At 34.1% G+C, this 10,634-nt stretch overlaps 1 protein-coding gene across 1 annotated transcript in view; it reads right to left on the bottom strand.

The window, feature by feature from the left end:
- Positions 1-818: 818 nt before the first annotated feature.
- The window catches only part of OTOGL (otogelin-like), a 145,021-nt gene continuing 135,205 nt past the window's right edge, over positions 819-10,634 (bottom strand). The window contains exons 54-57 of the mRNA XM_014531634.1: positions 9,217-9,336; positions 7,744-7,789; positions 3,724-3,803; positions 819-3,089 (exon numbers count right to left, since the gene is read on the bottom strand). Coding sequence (XP_014387120.1) covers positions 2,889-3,089; positions 3,724-3,803; positions 7,744-7,789; positions 9,217-9,336 — 447 coding nt within the window. The 3' untranslated portion in view covers positions 819-2,888. The remainder of the gene's footprint in view (positions 3,090-3,723; positions 3,804-7,743; positions 7,790-9,216; positions 9,337-10,634) is intronic.

Genomic DNA, 10,634 nt, shown 5'->3' with positions numbered 1-10,634 from the left:
ACCGGGCCTCTAGTATGATTATATTTTCTTATTTTGGTCCATTTATTACAAAACTTAGCATTCTACATATGATTATTTCATTAAAAATATATTCTAGAGATAAGTCCACAGCAATATGGAAATTTCTTTTTTCATTCCTTTTTTATAGTTGCATAGTATTACATTATGTGGATTCACATAATTTATTCTACTCATGTTTGTTCCAATCTTTTGTATCACAAACAATACTACAATGACTAACCTTGTATGAGTGGTGTTTTGTGTTTGTATAGTTGTTTGTCTAGATATTTATCCTAGATAGCTTGGTCAAACCAAAAAACCACCTCTAAAATTTAATAGACATTGAAAAATTCTCAGAATTTCTACTGCTTGGTGTAATCACCAATGACATATGAAAGTGCTTGTTTTCTCAAAGCCTTAAATAATATAAAAGTATAATTAAATTTCTGAATTGTGACTAGGTGAGAAATTGCATTTCAGTGTAGATTAAATTTGAAATGCTTTTATTAAAATTATTGTTATCTTTTCATTGTTAAAGGATTTAGGTTATTAATTTTTTAGGAGATCTTTATATATAGGAAAATTAGCCTTTATCAGTGATACATTGCAAATACTATGCTTTTGTTTTACATTTTCTTTCAATTCTGTGACATTTTTGGTCATGATAGAATTTGTTGTCTGTTTTTAGTTTTCTTATTAAACTTATCAATCCTTTCTTTTGGGCTTCTGGATATTGAGTCAGAATTAGAATGGATCTCCCCACTCTAAGGTTATAATGAATTACTCCAATTTTCTTTAGAACTTCTACCCTCTTTTTCCTTTTTCACATTTAAACCTCTGATAGGTTTAGAATTTAACCTGATGTCAGTGGATGTATGAATCCTAATTTCTCTCTGTCCAAGTTACAATACATTTGTTTCAACACCATTTATGGAAAGTTCATTTGTATTCCTCTGCTGATTTGAGGGCCACCTTTATCATATACTACATTCCAAAAAGTTTTGGTCTGTCTTTCTCATAGCTGTTTATCTATCAAATGCCTACTTTCTTACTAGACTGTAAGTTGTGTGAGTATGAGCACTGTGTATTTATTGTTTTGCCTGTGTCCTTCAGAGCTTAGAATGTGTCTGGCACATACTGGTAGCAGGTGCTCAATATATTTTTCCTGTATTTGAGAATGTTTATAAAGTTCTAGGAGAATGGTGCCCCTTTTCCCACAAATAGGTTTAAAGATGACTTGTTTTTAATTTAATAAATATTTTATAGAGCATGAAAATAAAAAAAAATGTGTGGTAGACAGTATACAGTATTATGTGTTCATTTGAGGTACATAACAGTTTTTCTTAAGCAAAATGTTAATTTATTTTAACCAAAAGCATTTGATTCGGTCTATATATTAATAGGGGTCAAAGAATATTGAAATGTTAACATCTAGATGAAACACTTATATTAAGTACAAATAAGATAAAATCAACTTTTATATACAGTAGACACTGGGACTTTGTAGATGTTCATTTCATTCTTTCACCCATTTCTAAGTAACCCTGGAGATCCAAAATATCTAATAAGTTGCAATTTTGGGGGGAAGCATGATCTCAAAACCAAAGAAATCACCTAGCTCATATCTGAGCCTAGATGATCAGGCCCCGCATCTGCTTTTCAATGCAACTTTACTGTTCTCCTGTTGATGTCTGACTTCATTAGGTCCTCACGATAATAATACCAAGTAGAGCATTCTCTCCTTTTTACATACAAGGAAACTCAGACAATTATGTACTATAAATGTCAAAGAATTTTGACATTTGCAAAGATCTCAGGATATATTCCTTGCATATGTCAATAATCTGTATGTAAGAAGTGCAGCATTCTGTTATAGAATTATTAATACATTCAAATAATTTTATCTCATTCTTCATTGGCAAAGCAGCAGCATGAAAAGCAAAAAGCATGTAACTTCAATAGTATGCAAATACATCTCAAAAATCAGATGTGCATGAGATAGTAAATAGCTAACTAAATGTTAAGTAGTGACAACATATTTAATAATAGTTTTAATGGTATAAAAAAATAAAAGGCCAAGATATCCCTCCTCTATTTAGGAACTGATGCTACATTTCCCCATTCCTTATTATTGGAATAACTATTAAATGTATGTATATACATATGAATGTGTGGCATTGTGTTTCTTTTTTTTTATAAAGGCATTGAATTTAAAATTCTTAATCCTATGCAAGGCTAACTCTTTAAGAATGAAAGATTCTGTGATAGACATCTTACTGTACCATCCAAAAGAAAAGAACATAGGACTGGAATATTAAATATCTAGACTTAACTATTAACATGAATTCAATATATTGTTGTACTGAATTAATTTGTACAAGTCACCAGCTTCTCTGGTTATCTGCTAGACCTGCAAAATGAGGGGGATTTGTAGTAATACCCCTAATATCTATTCAAGTTTTTAAAATTCTAAAATCCTATAGTTCTATGATCTGTCTCTAGGCATACCACCCTTTATGACTATCCAGATACCAATTTTAACTGATTACATTTACCAGAATATCAAAAAATGACTATTGAATGAAACTTTAAGAATTCTGCAAAATAACCTGCTTAATGAGCATATCTCAGGTTTTTAGCATGTTGCAATAATATGTATAGTATTCCAGCTGAACAACTTAAAATAATTTACTTCTCTAAAATTGAGTAAATTAATACATCTAATTTTCCATGGGAATTGTGTGTATTTTTGTTAATTGCTATATCCCAATAGTCTGAAAAGTACATTATCAGTAAACAGTATAAATCTGCCCAGTGCCTAAATAACAGTGCTGAAAGTTAACTCCATTTGATCGGTGATGTTGCATAGAGTTCTGGAATCCACACGTCTAATTCCACTGGCATGTGCAGTCTATAGGTTCCTGGAGCGTGTACATGATCTCGGTGCCATTTCCCGAACAATACAGGGGCACAGTCAGATTCCGCACTCCATTCTCACGACAACACTTACAGAATCTTAGGTGGCTCTCAATGTTGATGTTATATATGGTGGCGGATGGGCACTTTCCATCACAAGAAGCAACATTTATCTGTAAGGAGAGATGATGAGAAAAAAACTCTTTAAATTTCAAAATCTGGTTACTTGACTTTACTAAGTCAAATGAAAGCAAGGCTTTCTTATCACTTTACTCTCAAGCTTCTCTATGTTAAAAGGTTGCAAAACATACCAGGTTGAAATTTAGTAACTTAGTTCCATGGTGATGCCTAGGACAGCAATGCTGACATAAAGTATGAAACATGCTCACATAACTAGACAGGTGCCTGCAATATATTGGTCATAATCTAATGAGTCTATTGTAACCCATATTATAGCATGGCTCAAGTAGACTGTGGGATTGTATGGGTCATATTAAAGGAGGTAAAGTTAGAACCAGGACTATTTTTGCTGAGTAAAATTGCATAGTTAAGAAAATATGTAGTCAAATATATTTAGATTCAATTTCCATATCTGGATTGCTGTTTTCACTTCAGAACTTTTGACTACTTATGCTAAGAATAATTCACACTTCTTCACAAAACATTTTAATATTAGAATTTAAGAATAATCTCAAAGCTAAATATTGTGTTAGCATTTTGTTGGCTTACAAACTTATTAGTGCTGTGATACATATACTTTGGAAAGACACATGACCTTTATGTAACAAATGATATTTTTCCACTTACAGAGCTTTGACTTATACAGTCCTGTTTCCTTATAACTGATTTAATAATCACTTTCTGGCATATTCTTTCTTCTCGTTTACCTGATAAAATAGAGAATGTATTTATTCATTAAAAGGCTCATGCCAAATTGTTTCTTAATTCCATTAAAATAATATATTGAAAATTGATGTTTACATAAAATATATTCCTATATTAAGAAATATTTAAAATTTCCCTCATATTTTATGTTCAGTATTTATTTTCACCCTCTAAATAGATTATCTCTTATATTTTCTAGCTTCATACTTCTCTTTACCTTATTGTCAGAATAATTACCATACTCACAAATCAAAAATATTCTACACATACAGTAAAGCTAACAGTATAATATGTACCAACCTCTGTGTGGTATGTAGATAAATAGATAGATAAAATGTTTATTAGATGGTATCTAAAAGTAAATATACACATAAATAATTAAGGCATCTATACATATACTAGTATACATAAATTTATTTTGAAATTAAAAACTAATAGATTTAAAACCACATTATCCTAATGTATATTAATAAAATATCAAGCATAAATTGAACTATTTATCAACCATGATTAAATGTATGGATAAGTGATGCTAATTTGATTTGATGGTTCTGAAATGATCTCTTAGGAGTTCAAATGAAAACACTTTCTATTAATTAATGACATATTAATATGCCTCTGTGTGGGTGATGGATTATCACTTGGCAATACACCAAGAATATTTATTTCATGCTGTATGTAGTAGATATAACTCTGAATCAGGCTGCAAAAGTCCAAGATTTTTTTGCTCTGATACTAAGTTGTTTTGTCATTCTGATGATTTATCTTGTTTGCAAAAGGCTGGGTGTAGATATCCAGTTTTCAAATGGTTTTAGTCACAAAATTATTTTTTAATTAAATACTTCTGTGAAATCCCAACATGTAAACTATATCAGAGCTAAGCTATGCTGGTTCAAGTAAAGATTACCTGAAATTAAACTGTCCTCCTCAAGGTCACCATTGACCTTTAAATTGCTAAAATCAAGGTCACATCTCAGTTCTCATTCTATTTGACTTCCCAGTAGTATTTGACCCAGTCCATCACTCTCTTCTTCTTGATACACTCTCTACACTTGGCTTCTAGAACAGCCACTTTGGTTTTCCTCTCAACTCATTTGTGGCTCCTCCTCTACCTCCTATGCTTGTTCTTTCTCCTTTCCCTGATCTCCCACCTACAGTGTGACCCAAGGCTCAGTGTTGGGGACAGAGGGCAGGCTGTTTGTACCTTATAGTGCTTTCACTCAGTCGTTACTTCATGCAAGTTTAAGAATAATTGTTTAGAAAGAAAACATCTTTAACATCACCTGTAAGGTACCTTACCCTCTTCTTTCTATCACTTTCATCCCTGTGCTATAGCCACACCTTTTATTTCCTTTGCTTTCAACACTCTTCATTCTTCTGGCGGACATTCAGTCTCCATTCAAATGACACTTCATTACAGAGGCCTTCTTTAACCACTCACTTAAGTTAGAAACCCTGTTCCCTTCACTCTCTATCCCTTTTATTCTGCACTATTTTTCTTTACATCACTCATCACAACCTGACATAATAATATATATTTATGTGTTCATTGTTTCTTCCACTTCTTGATAATATGCACCATGCATACAGATACTGTTTCATTCACTATCACAGTGCCAGAGCTAAAAGACTGTCAGGTGTGTGGTAGGCACTCACTAAAAATTGGTTTGATAAGTCAGTTAATTTGATGAATGAAATTGGGACAGCATCAATTTAGTTAGACAGCATAAATTTGTTTGTACAAAGAAGCATTCCTATTCATTCTCAGAGACTTTATTGTAACACATTTTGTCTAGCACAGCACCTGTGATAGTATCCAATACCCACAGTCTCCCTGGTTAGCCTGGTCACACAAAAGCAAAGACTGCAGACAAGGGTTCTCTGATACCAAAGCTGAAACTTCCTTACAAGTCCTTACTCATCAGATAGGAAAAACTGAGGTGACTTTTTACTATTCTGCAGCTTCAAAGAGCTTAGCAGAATTGAAAAGCCCCGGGACCAGGCATTAGACAGCCCTTACTCTATTACTGAGGAGTGTGATCAACTTTTCTGACTTTCATTTTCTTTTCTATAGGAGGAGCCATCCCTATCTTCCCATCTAGCTCTCAGAACATAGGAAGATTAGTTGTAGTACTGGTCTGCATTGGGCTTACTAGAGTGTCTATGTGTGACAGGCAATAAATAGTACTAATACGGTCAGTCACACAGATCTCCTATCTACCATCAGATAACATTCACTTCTCTAATAATTAGCATGGAGTTACAGAATCCAGGTTCTTCACATTTGCTCATGATTCTACTCATATCTCATACCTAAAGAAGAGTCTAGACTGAAGAAGCCGAGGAAAAAGAAGTGAAATCATAAAAAATATAAACTTCCTCAGATTCTGGAGCCTAATTTCATTCCTTGGGTTCCTGATACAATGACTACTGGATATACATTAGTTTACATACAATTCATAAAATACTGAATTAAAAACTACTTATTTTCTAACAGAAAAAAAATTTAATTAGTGTGTGTCTAAGAGCCCAGTAATTAAGAATGTGTAAGTGGCATTATCCTATTTACAAAAGTCCCAGCAATAAAAGCTATTATGGGTTGAAATATCCCTATGAGCCTCAAAAATGACCTTACTTAGAGATGGGGTCTTTACAGAGGTAATCAAGTGAAAATGAGGTCATTAGGGGAGGCCCCAATCCAATCTGACTCATGTCCTTATAAAAAGGGGGGATTTAGAGAAAGATACACATACAAGAAGAACCCAGCATGAACATGAAGACAGGCCTCTACAGGCTAAGAAGAGAGGCCTGCAGCAGATCTTCCCCTCAAGTCCTCAGAAGGAACCAACCCATGGACCTCTGTATTTTGCACTCCTAACCTCCAGAACTGTGAGATGATACATGTCTAAGTCACCCAGCTTGTGGCACTTGGTTATAACAGCATTAGCAAACGAATACAATATCACATTAGATGTCAGGCCATCTTATGTTGAACTCTTTTTGTTGTGGTTTGTGTGTGTCAGATTTACATACCATGTAAATAAAAACTGCCATTCTAGCCTAAAACTCCTGTTTTTATCTTGAGAAAGTCATAAACACTTTAAAAAGAAAAAAAGAAAAGAAAAAATGGCTGCATTAATACCTCTCTATTCTATTTCAGTGCTTAAAATCATTAAAAATTACTATATGAACCCCAGCTGGCGTGGCTCAGTGGTTGAGCGTTGACCTATGGACCTGGAGGTCATGATTCAATTCCAGAGCACATGCCCCGGTTGTAGCTTGATCCCCAAGATAAGGTGTGTAGGAGGCAGCTGATCAATGATTCTCTTTTATCATTGATGTTTCTATCTCTCTCTCTCTGTCTCCCTTCCTCTCTGAAATCAATAAAAATATATTTTTTAAAAATTACTATGAAATAAACCTTATCATTTGAACTAATATTGTGTGTACATACCTTTATCAAAACAATTATTGGGAAGTTTTACATATAGGATTTAAATGTACTCATTAAATTGCATTTCTCAAATGTATCATACAGAACCATAGACTTGTCCCAATAGGTTTGGGAAATACTGCACTTTGCCCTTATTGGAGTCACAATGACCTTCTCATCATAGCCTACTTACTATTGCATAGTTCCGCATGTTCCAAGTAAATCTGACCATAGAGCACTTTTAAACTTAAACCCATTAAAGTCCTACACAATACCTTTGGGGAAATGCAACAATAAAGAAATTTCTAATATTTAAGTTAAAATTTAGAGAAACACGTTACTCAATGAAGACTAAATTACAAAATAATCAGCCACGACACAAAAATATTTAATATGCATCATACAATTTGTTTCCCTCCACGTGTATAAGAACTGAATTTTACAAGAGAAATCCTAGGACAATTAAAAGTAATCTATCAAATTAATCAATGTAATATGTCTTCACTTACAGATCTTGCAACAGCCTTCATTATAAAGCTTTACAACTCCTTCATTCTAGGAAGAGAGGAGAAAGTCAAAACTCACAGTGTTTGTTTATTTCCTCTTGGACTAGAAATGGAAAACTAACTCTCTCGATATTTTTATTAAGTGAAAACGATTGGAATTTAACTACTAATAAGAATTCCTTTTGTAAAAAATGTAGGAGCATATATTTAAAACATTGTTATTTCTTTATTCATAATACGAAAGTGTAAAAAGATTAACTTCCTTAAAAGAACACTACAAAACTTTAGTTTTTTAAGAATTATAGATTTATTATTATATCTGCTGGCAGAAGGGCTGAGACCAACATGGCATCAGCCCAAATTTTTAAATAAAAAAAGTCTTACCAGTAGAGGCCATTATATTTTTCAACTCTACAAAAGAATATAAGCTACTCTATAAGACTAGACTGAATTTCTGATATAGTCGAATGTTAAAATGGTGTATCTTTTTCTTTAATATTTTGCTATTTAAAAAAAATCTCTACTCCAGAATGGCTTCTGCCTAAGGATAAATTAAGAAAATTTTATTATCTTTTAGAATTATTACAGTAAGTTTCTAGTTGCTTTCAGCAACTTGATAATTACAATTCAAATTTTAAAATCTGTGAATTAAGATGGTGTCTAAGATTCTTTCCAGACCTGAAATTCTATTGCTTTAGTACATATTTGATCTACCTTGCCAGCTAGCGAGTTATCCGTCATTACTAAAAAAGGACATTTTGAAAAAAATTAATGAGACTGTTATTTCTCTACACTTAGAAAATATTGCCCCCCACAACAGAGCAAAGCTTACTTTTCACTAGGGATTATTACCTATTAAATAATTAAAGCTACAGATAATCTTTTTTAAAAATTGTATTACTTTCACATGGAATAGGAAGTTGTTCCAGCAACCTTCAAAGTTAGTAATAAAAAGGCGGAAAAATTGTATCACTTTTAAAAATCTGAGAGAATAAGGAATTGGGAGAACAAAACTGAAGGACCAGCTATGACACGTGCTCAGTTCTACAGTGGCCTGTGCTCAGAGGAGCTAAGACAAATTTCACTCAGGCCAGCATGCATTAAAAAGTACATTACATCATAAATCTGGCTGTGTGTTTAAGAAAGAGAAAATCATTCAAGCTCTGATTGATTCGTTTATTGATCCATATTGAGAAAGAGGCTAGATGATCAAATGATTTTTCAATAATCCTTTATCTACATATTAAAAACCCAGAAATAGCATAATGTGTATTCAGGGAGAGTGAAAATTATTTGGAATATCATATATAATTCAAAATGGAAAACTGAGGATATATAATAGAGCCTTTATGTATACATGAAAATAAAACATTCATCAAAATAAATAAGCTACAATGTATGTATGACCTTGGAAAAAACACTATTTTCTAAATTCCATTTAATACTAAATGTTCTTAAATATAACAAAGTACAAACCATTTTGCATTCAGTCTCATTAAAAGGGGGGCAGACCATACTGTAGTTCAGAATCATTGTTCCTTCATCAGTCTTGACACATTCATATGTGGTACAGTTATAGTGCCACATACTCCCCTCCTAAAAATAAAAGAGAAAGTATCTGTTTTACTATTGAAATCTGCTAAATTTCTGAAGTAAAATATTTTCTATCCTACTGAATCAAACAGCATGATGAAGAAAGCTTTTTGAGTCATAAAACGTCCATCTGGAAATGATTAAAATACATGCACGGTGTGTGTGTGTGTGTGTGTGTGTGTGTGTGTGTGTGTGTTTGGTTTCATACTAGAACTGACATGTAAATGTGTAAAGCAGTAGGGAGTAAAGAAGCAAAAGGTATTTGTTTCTACTATAAAATTATCTAATTTGATCAAGTGTCAAATGTCTTGCTCTCCTATTTCCCTCACTAATTATAAAAAAACAAATCATATTATGTAATACACCTCCTTTCTTGAGACTTGTTTATTCTTCCTTCCACGCCCTTGTCAGCAAAATATTTAAAAATCTTCACATGATAGTAATTATTGACTAAAGGTTCTAGTTTTGTATACCTTATGGCTATTTTAAAATCTATTCCTAGTCTTTTAACTTTTAAACATAATAACTGTTTATTTCATTCCTGATGTCAGAATTTCTATATAGAAATAAAGTCTGCTAGCCCTAGCTGATTGTGCTCAGTGGGTAGAGCCTCAGCCCAGGGACTGAAGGGTCCCGGGTTTGATACTGGTTTAGTTGCAGGCTTGATCCCCAGCCCTGGACAGGTCTCTCTCTCTCACATCGATGTTTCTCTCTCTCCCCCTCCCTTCCACTCTCTCTAAAAATCAATGGAAAAATATCTTCAGGTGAAGATTAACAAACAAATAAAAACCAAAAAGAAAGTCTGCTAAACATATTTATTACATAATTATCCTATATAATAAAAGCCTAATATGCAAATCAACTGAACGACCGACAGAATAACCAGTTGCTATGATGTGCACTGACCACCAGGGGCAGATGCTCAACACAGGAGCTTCCCCCAGCTTGCAGGCCATAGGCCAGCCAAGGCGGGTGCCATTGGGGGCCCCCAGTCACCCCGCCAGTTGCCCCACAGAGGGAGGCGATCAGCAGCGGTGGGGGGCAGGGCTGGAGAGCAGGCGGTGCCAGGCTGGCTAAAGTGGGTGCCAGTGGGATCACCCCAATAGCCCCACTGGTTGCCCCACAGACGGAGGTGACTGGCGGCAGTGGGGGGTGGGGCTGGCCGGTAAGCAGACAGGGCCGGCCTCCCTGATCGCCCCACTGGTCGCCCCACAGATCAGCCCTGATCGCCAGCCAGGCCTAAAGACCCTACCTGTGCACAAATTTTGTGCACCAGGCCATGAGGATTAACAAAAAAAAAA

The sequence above is a fragment of the Myotis brandtii genome, unplaced genomic scaffold, assembly GCF_000412655.1.
Source record: "Myotis brandtii unplaced genomic scaffold, ASM41265v1 scaffold82, whole genome shotgun sequence".
NCBI lineage: Eukaryota > Metazoa > Chordata > Mammalia > Chiroptera > Vespertilionidae > Myotis > Myotis brandtii.
Note: the sequence above shows the minus strand (reverse complement) of the source record. Positions and strands in the feature narration are given on the sequence as shown.